The 21,019-nt window shown below is 62.4% G+C and overlaps 1 protein-coding gene across 1 annotated transcript; it reads right to left on the bottom strand.

Moving 5' to 3' along the window:
- Positions 1–17: 17 nt before the first annotated feature.
- On the bottom strand, positions 18–20,033 carry LOC142475930 (fructose-bisphosphate aldolase B-like; the record flags this gene model as incomplete). The annotated part of the gene is made up of 7 exons (XM_075581591.1): positions 20,023–20,033; positions 13,366–13,486; positions 12,924–13,135; positions 12,256–12,310; positions 9,916–10,076; positions 6,215–6,298; positions 18–530 (listed from the first exon to the last, which is right to left on the bottom strand). Coding segments are annotated over exons 2-7 (1,137 nt in total), but the record flags the coding sequence as incomplete, so codon positions are not given.
- Positions 20,034–21,019: the final 986 nt, after the last annotated feature.

Raw genomic sequence — 21,019 nt, 5'->3', positions numbered from 1 at the left:
GGAAGAGACGGCCAGACGGAGAACCAGGAAAGAAGAGACGGCCAGGGAAAGGAAGAGACGGCCAGGGAAAGGAAGAGACGGCCAGGGAAAGGAAGAGACGGCCAGGGAAAGGAAGAGACGGCAGGGAAAGGAAGAGACGGCCAGGGAAAGGAAGAGAAGGAAGAGACAGCCAGGGAAAGGAAGAGACGGCCAGGGAAAGGAAGAGAAGGAAGAGACAGCCAGGAAAGGAAGAGCGAGTCACTCAGATACAGCTGGAAAATATGGCAGCCAACAGACAGTTTGCCATTGAGGTGGAGGAAAGAGACAGCCAGCACTTTAATGAGGCCCCCGGTGACTGGAAGAGACCGCTTGTTACCGGGTACGGCCGCGGGCACCGTGCGTCTGAGAGCCGTCACTGTTGCCATGGCGACCTGCTCTGGAGTGAATTTTTGGGGACAGGACTGTCCCGCCGTCACCATGTTCGGTTTCAGCAGCGTCCCCTCCAGGTACACGTGGTGCTGAACGAGAGCCGCGTACACGGCGGAGAGCACCTGCGCGGGGGTGACATGTATGTGCGTGTCAGCGTGCGTGCTGTGCATGTGTGAACATGCGCCAGTGCGTGTGCATGTGCGCCAGCTAGTGCGTGTGCATATATGTGTGCATGTCAGTGTGTACGTGCGCGCGCCAGTGCGCGTGGAGCGTCAGTGCGTGTGCATATATGTGTATGCGCGTCAGTGCATGTGTGCGTGTGCCAGTGCGTATATATGTGTGCACGTCAGTGTGTACGTGCGTGCGCCAGTGCGTGTGAGTGTCAGTGCGTGTGCATATGTATGTGCGCGTGGAGCGTCAGTGCGTGTGCATATATGTGTATGCGCGTCAGTGCATGTGTGCGTGTGCCAGTGCGTATATGTGTGCACGTCAGTGTGTACGTGCGCGCGCCAGTGCGTGTGAGTGTCAGTGCATATGTATGTGCGCGTGGAGCGTCAGTGCGTGTGCATATAAGTTACTTGCACTATTAGTATATGCTGGGCCCCACCCTGGTTGCCATGGGGATCCGTACGTCACGCAGGGGTATATAAGGAGGCGGCTGCACGTTCTGGGTTAGGTTCCCGAAGGTGCAGAGCAGAGGAGCCTCGGGAGTGAGAGAAGTAATAGCACAGACCAGGCCCCCCGCTTGTTATGCTGCAGATAGGGCCAGTACCCCTAAAGTAAGGCGCCCCTAAAGACGGGAAGGCGTCCTGTACAGTGTCAGTAAAGGGATAACGCCCCAGGCGGCCCCGGGGGCTGCGGATCAGCGCGGACGTTCCCCAGCAGTCTGTGTGGAAGAGACTGTTCCCAAATACAGGCAGCAAGGAAGGTATCGAGCAAGAGGAGGCCCATCAGGGATTCCCGTGGGGGGCCCCGAATCCAGTCCGATCTCTACCTAAAGGGGTCCATGTCCCACAACTACCCAAGAAACCAAGTCGGAGTTCCCTAAATCGTTGGGTTAAGAGCGGGCGCTGGTGGAAGAGAGGAATGTGTGCGTGTCTGTATAAAAACCATGTACAAGGTGCCGGGAGGGGGGGGGGGAGACACGGTGCCGGGAGGGGGGGGGGGAGACACGGTGCCGGGAGGGGGGGGGGGGGAGACACGGTGCCGGGAGGGGGGGGGGAGACACGGTGCCGGGAGGGGGGGGGGGAGACACAGTGCCGGGAGGGGGGGGAGACACGGTGCCGGGAGGGGGGGGGAGAGACACGGTGCCGGGAGGGGGGGGGGAGAGACACGGTGCCGGGAGGGGGGGGGGGAGAGACACGGTGCCGGGAGGGGGGGGGGGAGACACGGTGCCGGGAGGGGGGGGGGAGACACGGTGCCGGGAGGGGGGGGGGGAGACACGGTGCCGGGAGGGGGGGGGGGAGACACGGTGCGGGAGGGGGGGGGGGGAGACACGGTGCCGGGAGGGGGGGGGGGGGAGACACGGTGCGGGAGGGGGGGGGGGGAGACACGGTGCCGGGAGGGGGGGGGGGGGAGACACGGTGCCGGGAGGGGGGGGGAGACACGGTGCCGGGAGGGGGGGGGAGACACGGTGCCGGGAGGGGGGGGGGGGAGACACGGTGCCGGGAGGGGGGGGGAGACACGGTGCCGGGAGGGGGGGGGAAGACACGGTGCCGGGCAGGGGGGGGGGAAGACACGGTGCCGGGAGGGGGGGGGAGACACGGTGCCGCGGGGGGACACGGTGCCGGGGGGGGACACGGTGCCGGGAGGGGGGTGGAGACACGGTGCCGGGAGGGGGGGGGAGACACGGTGCCGGGAAGGGGGGGGGGAGACACGGTGCCGGGAGGGGGGGGGGGGAGACACGGTGCCGGGAGGGGGGGGGGGAGACACGGTGCCGGGAGGGGGGGGGGGGAGACACGGTGCCGGGAGGGGGGGGGGAGACACGGTGCCGGGAGGGGGGGGGGAGACACGGTGCCGGGAGGGGGGGGGGAAGACACGGTGCCGGGAGGGGGGGGGGGAAGACACGGTGCCGGGAGGGGGGGGGAGACACGGTGCCGCGGGGGGACACGGTGCCGGGGGGGGACACGGTGCCGGGAGGGGGGTGGAGACACGGTGCCGGGAGGGGGGGTGGAGACACGATGCCGGGAGGGGGGGGGGGGAGACACGATGCCGGGAGGGGGGGGGAGACACGATGCCGGGAGGGGGGGGGAGACACGATGCCGGGAGGGGGGGGGGAGACACGATGCCGGGAGGGGGGGGGGGAGACACGATGCCGGGAGGGGGGGGGGGAGACACGATGCCGGGAGGGGGGGGGGGAGACACGATGCCGGGAGGGGGGGGGGAGACACGATGCCGGGAGGGGGGGGGGGAGACACGATGCCGGGAGGGGGGGGTAGACACGGTGCCGGAGGGGGGGGGGACACACGGTGCCGGGAGGGGGGGGGGACACACGGTGCCGGGAGGGGGGGGGGAGACACGGTGCCGGGAGGGGGGGGGGAGACACGGTGCGGGAGGGGGGGGGGAGACACGGTGCCGGGAGGGGGGGGGAGACACGGTGCCGGGAGGGGGGGGGAGACACGGTGCCGGGAGGGGGGGGAGACACGGTGCCGGGAGGGGGGGGAGACACGGTGCCGGGAGGGGGGGGAAGACACGGTGCCGCGGGGGGACACAGTGCCGGGAGGGGGGTGGAGACACGGTGCCGGGAGGGGGGTGGAGACACGGTGCCGGGGAGGGGGGGGGACACACGTGCCGGGAGGGGGGGGGGAGACACGGTGCCGGGAGGGGGGGGGAGACACGGTGCCGGGAGGGGGGTGGAGACACGGTGCCGCGGGGTGGGGGGTGGAGACACGGTGCGGGAGGGGGGGGGGGAGACACGGTGCCGGGAGGGGGGGGGAGACACGGTGCCGGGAGGGGGGGGGAGACACGGTGCCGGGAGGGGGGGGGGCAGACACGGTGCCGGGAGGGGGGGGGCAGACACGGTGCCGGGAGGGGGGGGCAGACACGGTGCCGGGAGGGGGGGCAGACACGGTGCCGCGGGGGGGTGGAGACACGGTGCCGGGAGGGGGGGGGGAGACGGGAGACGAGAGGCAAGGAGAGAGACGAGAGGCAAGGAGAGAGAGAGAAAGAGTTAGAGAAAGGCAAAGGAGAGAGAGAGAGAGAGTTACAGCGGAAGAGAGAGAGGGAGGATTTGTTCCTGTAAAGTACCCCTAGTTTGGCATAGGTCTTGGTTGTCAGGGTATCAATGTGCATCCCGAATGTTAAGTGGGAGTCAAACCATAAGCCCAGGTATTTAAAACTAGTGACAGGTGTTAGGGTGGTGTTAGCGTTGGTTCTAATCAGGAGCTCAGTCACTGGAAGCTTTACAAATGTAGTCTTGGTCCCAAATACCATTGTTACAGTCTTGTCAGTGTTTAAAAACAGTTTGTTTTGGGAAATCCAGTTTTCGAGTCTCAAAAAGTCAGACTGAAGTATGTGTTGAAGGTCGGAGAGGCTATGGCTGTGTGCATATAGGATTGTGTCATCTGCATACATGTGTATTGAGGCTTCCTTACAAGCTGTGGGAAGATCATTAATGAACACTGAGAAGAGTAGGGGGCCCAGAACAGAGCCTTGCGGGGACACCACAGGTGATATCCAGGGGGTTGGAGTTAGAGCCTGAGATGGACACATGTTGGGATCTTCCTGATAGGTAGGACTGAAACCAGTTTAAAGCATTCTTCCCTATTCCAGAGCTCTGGAGTTTGTTGAGCAGGATAGCATGATCAACTGTGTCAAAAGCCTTTGCAAAATCTAGGAATACTGCACCAGTGAGTTGTCCCCGTTCCATTCCACACTGGATTTCATTGCAAACTTTTAGCAGGGTAGTTACGGTGGAGTGTTTGGGGCGAAAGCCAGATTGGAATTGGCTAGGGAAATTTGTCTTGTTATAGTAATCGCTTAATTGGGAGTGGACACATTTTTCCATGACTTTGGATAGAATTGGGAGAAATGAGATTGGCCTGTAGTTTGAGACAGTGTTTTTGTCCCCACTTTTGAAGATTGGGACAACTTTGGCAGTTTTCCAGGCCTTAGGGATATGGCCTGCAGACAGGATAGAGTTGACTATGGAAGCAATTGGTTTGGCAATGGCTGGGGCACCAAGTCGTAGGAACCTAGATTGTAGTAAGTCAGGTCCACATTGGCTGCTTAGTTTTAGTTTGAGGAGCGCTTGTGTAATCTCCTCTTCAGATACTGGGCCAAATTGACAATTGTGGGCAGTGTGGGGAGATGGTGGGGATATACGGGTACTCTCTGAATGAGGTTCATGTTTGGGTTGCGTTTTGCTAATAAGTTAGTGGCACACCCCACAAAGTAATCATTGAATGCATTTGCAATGTCAGTGGGGTCTGTCAGAGTAATATCCCCCTTAGTGATATTACTTGGTTGTTGATGGTTAGGAGGCTGGAATATATTGTTGATAACCTTCCGGAAGTTAGCTGGGTTTGCTGTATTCTGGAGGAGATTGTCAGAGTAATATTGTGCTTTTGCGTGCCTTGTTTGCCTTGTGCACATGTTCCGCAGGCATCTGTAGTGATTGAGATCCTTGGTAGTGCCAGTTACTTTGTAGCTTTTCCACAAGGTATCCCTGAGCTGGTAGAGTGCTATAAAGTCAGGTGTAACCCATGAAAGGTGCCCCCCGTACCCTTATTCTGCGTAGTGGAGCATGGGTATCGCAGAGTTTTAAGAACTCGGATTGGAAATAGTCGAGCGCAGAATCAGGTTCGGGAATTAAATCGATTCTGTGCCAAGGGCAGCTGGTAAGGTCATCCAGAAACTGTTGTGGGTTAAAGTTTCTAAATGTTCTAGTGAGGAGAACTTTAGGGCTTGAATGGGGCGGTTTAATTTTCCTTACACAGTACTTACAGTACACTTACTTATTTTCCAGTCTAGCAAGGAATGGTTATGCGATTTCAGGTTTGTCCGTGTGGGTTGGGAGATGAGTTGCGTTGGGTATATGTGGGTGCGCCAGTGTGTGTGCGTGTGCGTGCATATAGGTTTGTTTGTGTGTGTGTGCGCATATATGTGTGTGTGCGTGCGTGCATATGTGTGTGTGCTCGTGCATATATGTGCGTGTGCGTGCATATAGGTGTGTGTGTGTGCATATATGTGCGTGTGCTCGTGCATATATGTGGACGTGTGCGTGCATATAGGTGTGTTTGTGTGTGTGTGCGCATATATGTGTGTGTGCGTGCGTGCATATATGTGTGTGTGCGTGCGTGCATATATGTGTGTGTGCTCGTGCATATATGTGCGTGTGCGTGCATATAGGTGTGTGTGTGTGCATATATGTGCGTGTGCTCGTGCATATATGTGCGTGTGCGTGCATATAGGTGTGTTTGTGTGTGTGTGCGCATATATGTGTGTGTGCGTGCGTGCATATATGTGTGTGTGCGTGCGTGCATATATGTGTGTGTGCTCGCATATAGGTGTGTGTGTGTGCATATATGTGCGTGTGCTCGTGCATATATGTGCGTGTGCGTGCATATAGGTGTGTTTGTGTGTGTGTGCGCATATATGTGTGTGTGCGTGCGTGCATATATGTGTGTGTGCGTGCGTGCATATATGTGTGTGTGCTCGTGCATATATGTGCGTGTGCGTGCATATAGGTGCGTGTGCGTGCATATAGGTGTGCGTGCATATATGTGTGTGTGCTCGTGCATGTATATGTGTGTGTGTGTGTGTGTGTGTGTACATACATGTGCACATACAGTATATGCGCTCTCACCTTCTCGGTCTCATACTGACACCGCTGGAGATCATGTGACCCGTCAGACAGGATTTCTGGCTCCACTATCGGGACGAGACCGTTCTACACGGGAGAGACGGCAAGTCTGAACTAGAGACAGCTGCGGGGGATGGGGGAGAGGGCACAGGAGGAAGGGGGGGAGAGGGCACAGGAGGAAGGGGGGGAGAGGGCACAGGAGGAAGGGGGGGGGAGAGGGCACAGGAGGAAGGGGGGGGCACAGGAGGAAGGGGGGGGGAGAGGGCACAGGAGGAAGGGGGGGGGCACAGGAGGAAGGGGGGGGGAGAGGGCACAGGAGGAAGGGGGGGGCACAGGAGGAAGGGGGGGGGAGAGGGCACAGGAGGAAGGGGGGGGAGAGGGCACAGGAGGAAGGGGGGGGGGAGAGGGCACAGGAGGAAGGGGGGGGAGAGGGCACAGGAGGAAGGGGGGGGAGAGGGCACAGGAGGAAGGGGGGGGAGAGGGGGGGAGAGGGCACAGGAGGAAGGGGGGGGGGAGAGGGCACAGGAGGAAGGGGGGGGAGAGGGCACAGGAGGAAGGGGGGGGGAGAGGGCACAGGAGGAAGGGGGGGGAGAGAGGGCACAGGAGGAAGGGGGGGGAGAGGGCACAGGAGGAAGGGGGGGGAGAGGGCACAGGAGGAAGGGGGGGGAGAGGGCACAGGAGGAAGGGGGGGGAGAGGGCACAGGAGGAAGGGGGGGGAGAGGGCACAGGAGGAAGGGGGGGGGAGAGGGCACAGGAGGAAGGGGGGGGAGAGGGCACAGGAGGAAGGGGGGGGGAGAGGGCACAGGAGGAAGGGGGGGGGAGAGGGCACAGGAGGAAGGGGGGGGAGAGGGCACAGGAGGAAGGGGGGGGGGAGAGGGCACAGGAGGAAGGGGGCGGAGAGGGCACAGGAGGAAGGGGCGGAGAGGGCACAGGAGGAAGGGGGGGAGAGGGCACAGGAGGAAGGGGGCGGAGAGGGCACAGGAGGAAGGGGGGGGAGAGGGCACAGGAGGAAGGGGGCGGAGAGGGCACAGGAGGAAGGGGGGGGAGAGGGCACAGGAGGAAGGGGGGGGAGAGGGCACAGGAGGAAGGGGGGGGAGAGGGCACAGGAGGAAGGGGGGGGAGAGGGCACAGGAGGAAGGGGGGGGGAGAGGGCACAGGAGGAAGGGGGGGGAGAGGGCACAGGAGGAAGGGGGGGGGAGAGGGCACAGGAGGAAGGGGGCGGAGAGGGCACAGGAGGAAGGGGGGGGAGAGGGCACAGGAGGAAGGGGGGGGAGAGGGCACAGGAGGAAGGGGGGGGAGGAGGGCACAGGAGGAAGGGGGGGGAGAGGGCACAGGAGGAAGGGGGAGGGAGAGGGCACAGGAGGAAGGGGGGGGAGAGGGCACAGGAGGAAGGGGGGGGAGAGGGCACAGGAGGAAGGGGGGGAGAGGGCACAGGAGGAAGGGGGGGAGAGGGCACAGGAGGAAGGGGGGGAGAGGGCACAGGAGGAAGGGGGGGGAGAGGGCACAGGAGGAAGGGGGGGAGAGGGCACAGGAGGAAGGGGGTGGGGCACAGGAGGAAGGGGGGGGAGAGGGCACAGGAGGAAGGGGGGGGGAGAGGGCACAGGAGGAAGGGGGGGGGAGAGGGCACAGGAGGAAGGGGGGGGAGAGGGCACAGGAGGAAGGGGGGGGGAGAGGGCACAGGAGGAAGGGGGGGGGGAGAGGGCACAGGAGGAAGGGGGGGAGAGGGCACAGGAGGAAGGGGGGGGAGAGGGCACAGGAGGAAGGGGGGGAGAGGGCACAGGAGGAAGGGGGGGGAGAGGGCACAGGAGGAAGGGGGGGGAGAGGGCACAGGAGGAAGGGGGGGAGAGGGCACAGGAGGAAGGGGGGGGGCACAGGAGGAAGGGGGGGGCACAGGAGGAAGGGGGGGGGGCACAGGAGGAAGGGGGGGGGGCACAGGAGGAAGGGGGGGGGCACAGGAGGAAGGGGGGGGCACAGGAGGAAGGGGGGGGGGAGAGGGCACAGGAGGAAGGGGGGGGAGAGGGCACAGGAGGAAGGGGGGGGAGAGGGCACAGGAGGAAGGGGGGGGAGAGGCACAGGAGGAAGGGGGGGGAGAGGGCACAGGAGGAAGGGGGGGGGGAGAGGGCACAGGAGGAAGAGGGGGGGAGAGGGCACAGGAGGAAGGGGGGGGGGAGAGGGCACAGGAGGAAGAGGGGGGGAGAGGGCACAGGAGGAAGGGGGGGGAGAGGGCACAGGAGGAAGGGGGGGAGAGGGCACAGGAGGAAGGGGGGGGGGAGAGGGCACAGGAGGAAGGGGGGGGAGAGAGGGCACAGGAGGAGGGGGGGGAGAGGGCACAGGAGGAAGGGGGGGGGGGAGAGGGCACAGGAGGAAGGGGGGGGGGGGAGAGGGCACAGGAGGAAGGGGGGGGGGAGAGGGCACAGGAGGAAGGGGGGGGGGAGAGGGCACAGGAGGAAGGGGGGGGGGAGAGGGCACAGGAGGAAGGGGGGGGGGAGAGGGCACAGGAGGAAGGGGGGGGGAGAGGCACAGGAGGAAGGGGGGGGGAGAGGGCACAGGAGGAAGGGGGGGGAGAGGGCACAGGAGGAAGGGGGAGAGAGGGCACAGGAGGAAGAGGGGAAAAGGGCAAAGGAGGAAGGGGGGGAGAGGGCACAGGAGGAAGGGGGGGAGAGGGCACAGGAGGAAGGGGGGGAGAGGGCAAAGGATGAAGGGGGGGAGAGGGCACAGGAGGAAGGGGGGAGAGTGCACAGGAGGAAGGGGGGGGAGAGGGCACAGGAGGAAGGGGGGGGAGAGGGCACAGGAGGAAGGGGGGGGAGAGGGCACAGGAGGAAGGGGGGGGAGAGGGCACAGGAGGAAGGGGGGGAGAGGGCACAGGAGGAAGGGGGGGGAGAGGGCACAGGAGGAAGGGTGGGGAGAGGGCACAGGAGGAAGGGTGGGGAGAGGGCACAGGAGGAAGGGTGGGGAGAGGGCACAGGAGGAAGGGGGGGAGAGGGCACAGGAGGAAGGGGGGGAGAGGGCACAGGAGGAAGGGGGGGGGAGAGGGCACAGGAGGAAGAGGGGGGAGAGGGCCCAGGAGGAAGGGGGGGGAGAGGGCACAGGAGGAAGGGGGGGGGAGAGGGCACAGGGAGGAAGGGGGGGGGGAGAGGGCACAGGAGGAAGGGGGGGGGAGAGGGCACAGGAGGAAGGGGGGGGGAGAGGGCACAGGAGGAAGGGGGGGGGAGGGCACAGGAGGAAGGGGGGGAGAGGGCACAGGAGGAAGGGGGGGAGAGGGCACAGGAGGAAGGGGGGGAGAGGGCACAGGAGGAAGGGGGGGAGAGGGCACAGCAGGAAGGGGGGGGGGAGAAGGCACAGGAGGAAGGGGGGAGAGGAGAGTGCAGGGGAAGAGGGGGCACAGGGGAAGAGCGCAGGAGGGGGGGGAAGAGCGCAGGGGAATGGGGAGGGCACAGGAGGAAGGGCGGGGGGGAGAGGGCACAGGAGGAAGGGGAGGGAGAGGGCACAGGAGGAAGGGGGGGGAGAGGGCACAGGAGGAAGGGGGGGAGAGGAGAGTGCAGGGGAAGAGGGGGCACAGGGGAAGAGCGCAAGAGGGGGGAGAAGAGTGCAGGGGAATGGGGAAGGCACAGAGGAAGGGGGCGGGAGGAGAGTGCAGGGGAAAGGGGGAGGGAAGAGAGCGCAGGGGGGGAAGAGGGCGCAGGGGGAGGAGAGGGAGACTGCACCTGCTGACAAATGCTGGCGTATCTCGCTAACACGTTGGCGTTCTCGTAGATGGCGAGACTGGAGGGGGCGGAGTCTGAGATCCGCAGAACACAGCGCCACTTAGCAAAGTCTGCTCCATCCTTCTTATACTGAGCACAGCGCTCAGCCAGCCCGTCCAGACCTGAGACAGAGACAGCCGGGGGGGGTGAGAGACAGCCGGGGGGGGGTGAGAGGACAGCCGGGGGGGAGTGAGAGAGCCGGGGGGAGTGAGAGAGAGCCGGGGGGGAGTGAGAGAGCCGGGGGGGAGTGAGAGAGAGCCGGGGGGGAGTGAGAGAGAGCCGGGGGGGAGTGAGAAGAGCCGGGGGGGGAGTGAGAGACAGCCGGGGGGGAGTGAGAGACAGCCGGGGGGGAGTGAGAGACAGCGGGGGGGAGTGAGAGACAGCCGGGGGGGAGTGAGAGACAGCCGGGGGGGAGTGAGAGACAGCCGGGGGGGAGTGAGAGACAGCCGGGGGGGAGTGAGAGACAGCCGGGGGGGAGTGAGAGACAGCCGGGGGGGAGTGGAGTGAGAGACAGCCGGGGGGAGTGAGAGACAGCCGGGGGGGGAGTGAGACAGCCGGGGGGGAGTGAGAGACAGCCGGGGGGAGTGAGAGACAGCCGGGGGGGAGTGAGAGACAGCCGGGGGGGAGTGAGAGACAGCCGGGGGGGAGTGAGAGACAGCCGGGGGGGAGTGAGAGACAGCCGGGGGGGAGTGAGAGACAGCCGGGGGGGAGTGAGAGACAGCCGGGGGGGAGTGAGAGACAGCCGGGGGGGAGTGAGAGACAGCCGGGGGGGAGTGAGAGACAGCCGGGAGGGAGTGAGAGACAGCCGGGGGGGGGGGGGTGAGAGACAGCCGGGGGAGTGAGAGACAGCCAGGGGGTGGGGAGTAAGAGACAGCCGGGGGGTGGGGAGTAAGAGACAGCCGGGGGGGGAGTGAGAGACAGCCGGGGGGGAGTGAGAGACAGCCGGGGGGGAGTGAGAGACAGCCGGGGGGGAGTGAGAGACAGCCGGGGGGGAGTGAGAGACAGCCGGGAGGGAGTGAGAGACAGCCGGGGGGGGGGGGGTGAGAGACAGCCGGGGGGAGTGAGAGACAGCCGGGGGGTGGGGAGTAAGAGACAGCCGGGGGGTGGGGAGTAAGAGACAACCAGGGGGGGGGAGTGAGAGACAGCCGGCGGGGGGGGAGTGAGAGACAGCCGGAGGGGGGGAGTGAGAGACAGCCGGGGGGTGGGGAGTAAGAGACAGCCGGGGGGTGGGGAGTAAGAGACAACCAGGGGGGGGGAGTGAGAGACAGCCGGCGGGGGGGGGAGTGAGAGACAGCCGGAGGGGGGGAGTGAGAGACAGCCGGAGGGGGGGGGAGTGAGAGACAGCCGGAGGGGGGGAGTGAGAGACAGCCGGAGGGGGGGGAAGTGAGAGACAGCCGGAGGGGGGGGAGTGAGAGACAGCCGGAGGGGGGTGTGTGTGAGAGACAGCCGGAGGGGGGGTGAGAGACAGCCGGAGGGGGGGGGTGAGAGACAGCCGGAGGGGGGGGGGGGGTGAGAGACAGCCGGAGGGGGGGGGGGTGAGAGACAGCCGGGAGGTTGGGAGGGGAGTGAGAGACAGCCGGAGGGGAGTGAGAGACAGCCGGGAGGTTGGGGGTGGAGTGAGAGACAGCCAGGGGGTAAGGGCTGAGAGACAGCCAGGTTAGGGGGGGTGGGGGAAGACAGCCAGGTTCAGACAGCCAGGGGGGCGGGGGGAAACAGTCAGGGGGGGGGAGAAACAGTCAGGGGGGGAGAGAAACAGTCAGGAGGGGGAGAGAAACAGTCAGGGGGGGGGAGAAACAGTCAGGGGGGAGAGAAACAGTCAGGGGGGGAGAGAAACAGTCAGGGGGGGGAGAGAAACAGTCAGGGGGGGGGGGAGAAACAGTCAGGGGGGGGAGAAACAGTCGGGGGGGGGGGAGAAACAGTCAGGGGGGGAGAAACAGTCAGGGGGGGGAGAAACAGTCAGGGGGGGGGAGAAACAGTCAGGGGGGGGGAGAAACAGTCAGGGGGGGGAGAGAAACAGTCAGGGGGGGGGGAGAGAAACAGTCAGGGGGGGGAGAAACAGTCAGGGGGGGGAGAAATAGTCAGGGGGGGGGGGAGAAAACAGTCAGGGGGGAGGGGTGGGGGAAGACAGCCGGGGGGGGGGGGGAGAAAGACAGCCGGATGGGGGAAAATACAGCCGGGAAGGTGGGGTGAGAGACAGCCGGGAAGGTGGGGTGAGAGACAGCCGGGAAGGTGGGGTGAGAGACATCAGAGGGGGTGGGGTGGGAGGCAGCCAGAGACGGTGAGAGACAGCGAGAGACTCACCCTGCGTTGTGGTCTCTCCATCTGTTCCAGCTAAAAGAGCAGTCCCTTTATCTACCTGTGAGAGAGTGCAGAGAGTGGTCAGACAGGGAGAGTGCAGAGTGGTGAGAGAGTGCAGACAGCGGTCAGACAGGGAGAGTGCAGAGAGTGGTGAGAGAGTGCAGACAGCGGTCAGACAGGGAGAGTGCAGAGAGTGGTGAGAGAGTGCAGACAGGGAGAGTGCAGAGAGTGGTGAGAGAGTGCAGACAGCGGTCAGACAGGGAGAGTGCAGAGAGTGGTGAGAGAGTGCAGACAGCGGTCAGACAGGGAGTGTGCAGAGAGTGGTGAGAGAGTGCAGACAGCGGTCAGACAGGGAGAGTGCAGAGAGTGGTGAGAGAGTGCAGACAGCGGTCAGACAGGGAGAGTGCAGAGAGTGGTGAGAGAGTGCAGACAGCGGTCAGACAGGGAGAGTGCAGAGAGTGGTGAGAGAGTGCAGACAGCGGTCAGACAGGGAGAGTGCAGAGAGTGGTGAGAGAGTGCAGACAGCGGTCAGACAGGGAGAGTGCAGAGAGTGGTGAGAGAGTGCAGACAGCGGTCAGACACAGAGGGACCGCAGAGTGTGGTCAGATAGAGAAAGAGAGACCGTATAAGAGAGAAAAGGAGAGACCACAGAGAGACAGTATCAGACAGACCTTGATTCCCACGACGATGCCGAGGTCCTTTAGGAATTTGGGGAAGGAGACCCCTCTGCGAGACTGCTGGTAGAGCGTCTCATGGAAGAGAATGACGCCCCCGATGCTCTTACTGAGAGCGGGGTCTGCCGAGAACAGAATGTCTCGAAAGAGACGTCTGTTCTCCTCTGTGTTCTCCACCTTGATGCGCGTGAGACGGCTGCCCATCGTGCCTGTGAGACAGCATGAGACCGTCACTCAGAGACAGCTCCAAAAGAAACAGCACAGGAGATTGTTGCCAAGAAATAGTCCCAGACAGGAGAGTCACAAGAGAGAGACAGACGAATAGTGATGTTCAGAGAGAGACAGCACAGCCTGAAAGTGACAGTCACTTATTGACAGGAGACCGCTGCACACACAGCCTGTGAGACATCCCGAGAGGGTCTCTGTGAGACAGTCTCACCCACAGACTCGTCTGCTGCGAGAACGCCTTTCCCCGGAGCTACGATGCGCTGAGCGATCTCCGAGAGCGCCTTCTTCTGCTCCGACGAGAGCGCAGGGAACTGGTGAGACATCCTGGGAGCCTGCGGGGAGACAGCGAGAGATAGCTCAGGTGCCGGAGCCATGGACACGCAGCGCAAACGCAGCGCAGGCCTGCGCTATAAAGCAATACGGAGTATGACTGCTCTCTGCCAGCAAGACATGTTAAAGCTCCCGTAACAACCAAACATGCACACGCGAGCGCACAGGCGAGCGCACAGGCGAGCACACACGCAGCACACACGCGGCGAGCACACACGCAGCGCACACACGCGAGCGCACACGCGAGCGCACACGCGAGCGCACAGGCGAGCACACGCGCGAGCGCACAGGCGAGCGCACACGCGAGCGCACACGCGAGCGCACACGCGAGCGCACACCTCTCGGCTAATGACTGAATGTTGCCTTAATGAGGTTTTGGGACGGAGCTCACACCCCGAGGTGTTCTGTCTGTGTTATATATTGGACATTTTGTGAGTGATCTTATTCCGGATATATTAGAGCAGTGGTGCGCAAACGGGGGGGGGGCGCGAGCCCCGGGGGGGGGGCGGCGCGAGACTGTGTGGGGGGGCGGGGTTTACAGAGGCCCCGCGCGCTTCCCGAAGGCACTTAGAATAAGCTGCAGGGCCTCTGTAAACCTAACTGACCTCGGCTCCGGCGGCTTTTTAGACATGGCATTTGACGCCGCGAGGTCATGTGACGTCAGGTTGCTGTGGCAACATGACGTCATGCCGCCAGAGCCGAGGTAAGCGGGGGTGGGGGTGCGGAGAGAGGGGAACTGCCGGCAGGGGCCGCAGGGGGAAAAGTTTGCGCCCCCCTGTATTACAGCACCCGATATCCGCCCTTGTGAACTGCCCACCATCAAGGCCAGCACTGCCATCCAATTATAACAAAGAGAGAGAAAAAGAGGCGAACCCCATGAGACAAGATTCACAGAAGCTGCATAACAGGCTCTCGCGGGGTGAAATATATACCGCGTGCATTAAATACGCACGGGGTGGTGGAACAAACAGGACGCGCTAATACAAGCACTAACAGTAAGCGTGGTGCGGCCCCACGTGGCGCGGCCCCACGTGGCGTCTCCGTGAGTCGGGTCTGCTGGGGTTCGCCGCTCTCTCTCTGTTAGAACGGTCTCTGTACCCCAGGGAGCCCCACTTGTATGTTGTAGTTGGGGTGCGGCTTTATATCAGTGTGTTAGTAGTGCTGGTCTCGGCCCTGTGTTCTCAGCGCCATGCTACTGCCTGACTGTGCTCTGTCTACTGTATTCTAATTCCCTGTACTGTCTTTGTGACGCTGTATACTGTCTATATAAATAAAGATATACATACGTGTATGTGTGTGTGTATATACACACAGTGTGTATAATATATACACACACACACTCAAACCCAGAGGGATCCCCCCAATCTCAGAGAAAACGAGGAGGCCCCGGGGTGAGTTATAAATGAATGTGTCAAAAACACGCAACAAGTGCGAGTAACGTACATGTGCGTATAAGTAAGCGCCGGGCAGGGGGTCCGGAGCTGGACTTCCGTTAGGACCTGGGGCACCGGGTCTCTGAACTAGCAGCTCCAGGAAAAGGAGGGGCGAAACGCGTCACAGCAAGAGACGCAAGGACGGGATGAGGGATATGCTGCGTAGCAACGCGTTTCACAGCTTAACGTGCTTCATCAGGGGGAGAGTTGCACTAGCAAGTCCTCACATATATGCCCAAGGCCAGATACTTAATCAATGACTGGATCAATCGGAATCCGCGTGCACATGATCCCAATGCACCTAATCAGCATGAAATGCCGTCTCATCACAGGCACAATACTCGTGCAAAGTGCAAAGTGCAAAGTGCATGAGCAATTAGATAGGAAAAAACAAATCATGAAATAAAATATATAAATGTGAAGAGAAATACTGCTAATATGAACAAACAATGGCTAATAACGCCACATAACGTGTGATAACCCAACATAATCCATGATCCCTTTATACAAACACAATCGTGAGTAGTAACGAGTATACATGTGAAGTCCAGCTCCGGGCCCCCTGCCTGGCCCGGCACGCACTTATACTCACATGTACGGTACTCATTTATAACTCACCCCGGGGCCTCCTTGTTTTCTCTGACATCGGGGGGTGAGTGGAGCGCCCACTCGCACACCCGCTGCAAGGAGTGATGTCTCTATATAGAGATCCCTGCTTCAGCGCTGAGGGAGAGTCTGCGTGATTGGGACACGCGCGCGTGTATATATATATATATATATATATATATATGTGAGCACATTCACATGTCTTAGGCTGCGCTTATAGTGCTGGTGACAGCGACGCGACCGATGACGTCGCCACCTGCGAAAATTATAATTGGATTTTCAGCGACTGTCGCCAGCGACGTCACTAAAGGGGGCGGGACACGGTCTCTGATTGGTTTAGAAACAGTCACATGTGGCAACAGTCTCTAAAAAATCAAATAGATGCGGCATCAAAATGTTTAGCCGCGACGTTGTGTGTGTGTGTGTGTGTGTGTGTGTGTGTGTGTGTGTGTGTGTGTGTGTGTGTGTGTGTATGTGTGTATGTGTGTATGTATATATGTGTGTATATATGTATGTGTGTGTGTGTATGTATGTGTGTTTGTATGTATGTGTCTATGTGTCTGTGTGTATGTGTGTGTGTGTGTGTGTATGTGTGTGTGTGTATGTATATATGTGTGTGTATGTGTGTGTGTGTATGTATATATGTGTGTATATATGTATGTGTGTATGTATATATGTGTGTGTATGTGTGTGTGTGTGTGTGTGTGTGTGTGTGTGTGTGTGTGTGTGTGTGTGTGTGTGTGTGTGTGTGTGTGTGTGTGTGTGTGTGTGTGTGTGTGTGTATGTACCCCTCCCCCGCCAGAGACCTGCAGAGAATCTCAGACTGTATTAGACTGTAAGCTCCTCGGGGCAGAGACTCCTCTTCCTTAATGTCACTTATTCCCACGATCTGTTATTTATATGATTACCGCGTGTATTACTGCTGTGCAGCGCTGTGTACATTAATGGCGCTATATAAATACAGACATACAATACAATCGCTCCTTTACCCCTCCCCCGCCACAGACCCGCAGAGCGTCGCTCCTTTACCCCTCCCCGCCAGAGACCCGCAGAGCGTTGCTCCTTTACCCCTCCCCCGCCAGAGACACGCAGAGCATCGCTCCTTTACCCCTCCCCCGCCAGAGACCCGCAGAGCGTCGCTCCTTTACCCCTCCCCCGCCAGAGACCCGCAGAGCGTCGCTCCTTTACCCCTCCCCCGCCAGAGACCCGCAGAGCGTCGCTCCTTTACCCCTCCCCCGCCAGAGACCCGCAGAGCGTCGCTCCTTTACCCCTCCCCCGCCAGAGACCCGCAGAGCGTCGCTCCTTTACCCCTCCCCGCCACAGACCCGCAGAGCGTCGCTCCTTTACCCCTCCCCCGCCAGAGACCCGCAGAGCATCGCTCCTTTACCCCTTCCCTGCCAGAGACCCGCAGAGCATCGCTCCTTTACCCCTCCCCCGCCAGAGACCCGCAGAGCGTCGCTCCTTTACCCCTCCCCGCCAGAGACCCGCAGAGCGTTGCTCCTTTACCCCTCCCCCGCCAGAGACACGCAGAGCATCGCTCCTTTACCCCTCCCCCGCCAGAGACCCGCAGAGCGTCGCTCCTTTACCCCTCCCCCGCCAGAGACCCGCAGAGCGTCGCTCCTTTACCCCTCCCCCGCCAGAGACCCGCAGAGCGTCGCTCCTTTACCCCTCCCCCGCCAGAGACCCGCAGAGCGTCGCTCCTTTACCCCTCCCCCGCCAGAGACCCGCAGAGCGTCGCTCCTTTACCCCTCCCCGCCACAGACCCGCAGAGCGTCGCTCCTTTACCCCTCCCCCGCCAGAGACCCGCAGAGCATCGCTCCTTTACCCCTCCCCCCCCAAAGAGACCCGCAGAGCGTTGCTCCTTTACCCCTCCCATGCCAGAGACACGCAGAGCATCGCTCCTTTACCCCTCCCCCGCCAGAGACCCGCAGAGCATCGCTCCTTTACCCCTCCCCCGCCAGAGACACGCAGAGCATCGCTCCTTTACCCCTCCCCCGCCAGAGACCCGCAGAGCGTCGCTCCTTTACCCCTTCCCTGCAAGAGACCCGCAGAGCGTCGCTCCTTTACCCCTCCCTGCCAGAGACCCGCAGAGCATCGCTCCTTTACCCCTCCCCTGCCAGAGACCTGCAGAGCGTCGCTCCTTTACCCCTCCCCTGCCAGAGACCCGCAGAGCATCGCTCCTTTACCGCTCCCCCGCCAGAGAACCGCAGAGCATCGCTCCTTTACCCCTTCCCTGCCAGAGACCCGCAGAGCGTCGCTCCTTTACCCCTTCCCTGCCAGAGACCCGCAGAGCGTCGCTCCTTTACCCCTTCCCTGCCAGAGACCCGCAGAGCGTCGCTCCTTTACCCCTTCCCCGCTAGAGACCCGCAGAGCGTCGCTCCTTTACCCTTCCCCCGCCAGAGACCCGCAGAGCGTCGCTCCTTTACCCCTCCCCCGCCAGAGACCCGCAGAGCGTCGCTCCTTTACCCCTCCTATGACAGAGACCCGCAGAGCGTCGCTCCTTTACCCCTTCCCCGCCAGAGACCCGCAGAGCGTCGCTCCTTTACCCCTCCTATGACAGAGACCCGCAGAGCGTCGCTCCTTTACCCCTTCCCTGCTAGAGACTGCAGAGCGTCGCTCCTTTACCCCTTCCCTGCTAGACCCGCAGAGCGTCGCTCCTTTACCCGTCCCCTGCCAGAGACCCGCAGAGCATCGCTCCTTTACCCCTTCCCTGCCAGAGACCCGCAGAGCGTCGCTCCTTTACCCCTTCCCTGCCAGAGACCCGCAGAGCGTCGCTTCTTTACCCCTTCCCTGCCAGAGACCCGCAGAGCGTCGCTCCTTTACCCCTTCCCTGCCAGAGACCCGCAGAGCGTCGCTCCTTTACCCGTCCCCTGCCAGAGACCCGCAGAGCATCGCTCCTTTACCCCTTCCCTGCCAGAGACCCACAGAGCGTCGCTCCTTTACCCCTTCCCTGCCAGAGACCCGCAGAGCGTTGCTTCTTTACCCCTTCCCTTCCAGAGACCCGCAGAGCGTCGCTCCTTTACCCCTTCCCTGCCAGAGACCCGCAGAGCGTCGCTCCTTTACCCGTCCCCTGCCAGAGACCCGCAGAGCGTCGCTCCTTTACCCGTCCCCTGCCAGAGACCCGCAGAGCGTCGCTCCTTTACCCCTTCCCTGCCAGAGACCCGCAGAGCGTCGCTCCTTTACCCCTTCCCTGCCAGAGACCCGCAGAGCGTCGCTCCTTTACCCGTCCCCTGCCAGAGACCCGCAGAGCGTCGCTCCTTTACCCCTTCCCTGCCAGAGACCCGCAGAGCGTCGCTCCTTTACCTCTCCCCCGCCAGTGACCCGCAGAGCGTCGCTCCTTTACCCCTTCCTTGCTAGAGACCTGCAGAGTGTCGCTCCTTTACCCCTCCCCCGCCAGAGACCCGCAGAGCATCACTCCTTTACCCCTCCCCTGCCAGAGACCCGCAGAGCGTCGCTCCTTTACCCCTTCCCTGCCAGAGACTCGCAGAGCATCACTCCTTTACCCCTCCCCTGCCAGAGACCCGCAGAGCGTCGCTCCTTTACCCGTTCCCTGCCAGAGACCCGCAGAGTGTCGCTCCTTTACCCCTCCCCCGCCAGAGACCCGCAGAGCGTCGCTCCTTTACCCCTTCCCTGCCAGAGACCCGCAGAATGTCGCTCCTTTACCCCTTCCCTGCCAGAGACCCGCAGAGCGTCGCTCCTTTACCCCTTCCCTGCCAGAGACCCGCAGAGCGTCGCTCCTTTACCCCTTCCCTGCCAGAGACCCGCAGAGCGTCGCTCCTTTACCCCTTCCCTGCCAGAGACCCGCAGAGCGTCGCTCCTTTACCCCTCCCCCGCCAGAGACTCGCAGAGCGTCTCTCCTTTACCCCTTCCCTGCCAGAGACCCGCAGAGCGTCGCTCCTTTACCCCTTCCCTGCCAGAGACCCGCAGAGCGTCGCTCCTTTACCCCTTCCCTGCCAGAGACCCGCAGAGCGTTGCTCCTTTACCCCTCCCCCGCCAGAGACCCGCAGAGCATCGCTCCTTTACCCCTTCCCTGCCAGAGACCCGCAGAGCGTCGCTCCTTTACCCCTTCCCTGCCAGAGACCCGCAGAACGTCGCTCCTTTACCCCTTCCCTGCCAGAGACCCGCAGAGCGTCCCTCCTTTACCCCTTCCCTGCCAGAGACCCGCAGAGCGTCGCTCCTTTACCCCTTCCCTGCCAGAGACCCGCAGAGCGTCACACTTACGAGAGTAGGCGAAAGACCCGCAGAGCGTCGCTCCTTTACCCCTTCCCTGCCAGAGACCCGCAGAGCGTCGCTCCTTTACCCCTTCCCCTGCCAGAGACCCGCAGAGCGTCGCTCCTTTACCCCTTCCCTGCTAGAGACCCACAGAGCGTCACTCCTTTACCCCTTCCCTGCCAGAGAACCGCAGAGCGTCGCTACTTTACCCCTCCCCTGCCAGAGACCCGCAGAGCGTCGCTCCTTTACCCCTTCCCTGCTAGAGACCCGCAGAGCGTCACACTTACGAGAGTAGGCGAGAGACCCGCAGAGCGTCGCTCCTTTACCCGTCCCCTGCCAGAGACCCGCAGAGCGTCGCTCCTTTACCCGTCCCCTGCCAGAGACCCGCAGAGCGTCGCTCCTTTACCCCTTCCCTGCCAGAGACCCGCAGAGCGTCGCTCCTTTACCCGTCCCCTGCCAGAGACCGCAGAGCGTCGCTCCTTTACCCCTTCCCTGCCAGAGACCCGCAGAGCGTCGCTCCTTTACCCCTTCCCTGCCAGAGACCCGCAGAGCGTCGCTCCTTTACCCCTTCCCTGCCAGAGACCCGCAGAGCGTCGCTCCTTTACCCCTTCCCTGCCAGAGACCCGCAGAGCGTCGCTCCTTTACCCCTTCCCTGCCAGAAACCCGCAGAGCGTCACACTTACGAGAGTAGGCGAGAGAGAGACAATCCTAGAGGTGACGGGACAGAGCAGACACAGCAGCTTCCTTATATCTGCGGGGGTGTCGTGTGCCCGGCCCCTCCCCCTCCCCGTGTGTGCCCGGCCCCTCCCCCTCCCCGTGTGTGCCCGGCCCCTCCCCCTCCCCCGTGTGTGCCAGGCCCCTCGCCCTCACCGTGTGTGCCCGGACCCTCCCCCTCACCGTGTGTGCCCGGCCCCTCCCCCTCACCGTGTGTGCACCGTGTGCCGCGCTCTCATTGGCTGCCTCAGAACACACCTTACTCAGCGATCAGTCACAGCAGGGCCTGGAAACGGTTACAGAGGCCAAAGTTCAACCCCTGGGGGGGGGGGGGAGGGTTAGAGAGCTAGCTTAGCTGCCAAATCCGGTCCCGCTCCCTGCTCTCTCTGCGCACCCCCTGCACCACCCCCTGCGCACTCCCTGCACCACCCCCTGCACACTCCCTGCACCACCCCCTGCGTACTCCCTGCACCGCACCCTGCACAGTCCCTGCGCTGTCTCTGCGCACTCCCTGCGCTTTCTCTGCGCACTCCCTGCGCTGTCTCTGCGCACTCCCTGCGCTGTCTCTGC

The sequence above is a fragment of the Ascaphus truei genome, unplaced genomic scaffold, assembly GCF_040206685.1.
Source record: "Ascaphus truei isolate aAscTru1 unplaced genomic scaffold, aAscTru1.hap1 HAP1_SCAFFOLD_1436, whole genome shotgun sequence".
NCBI lineage: Eukaryota > Metazoa > Chordata > Amphibia > Anura > Ascaphidae > Ascaphus > Ascaphus truei.
Note: the sequence above shows the minus strand (reverse complement) of the source record. Positions and strands in the feature narration are given on the sequence as shown.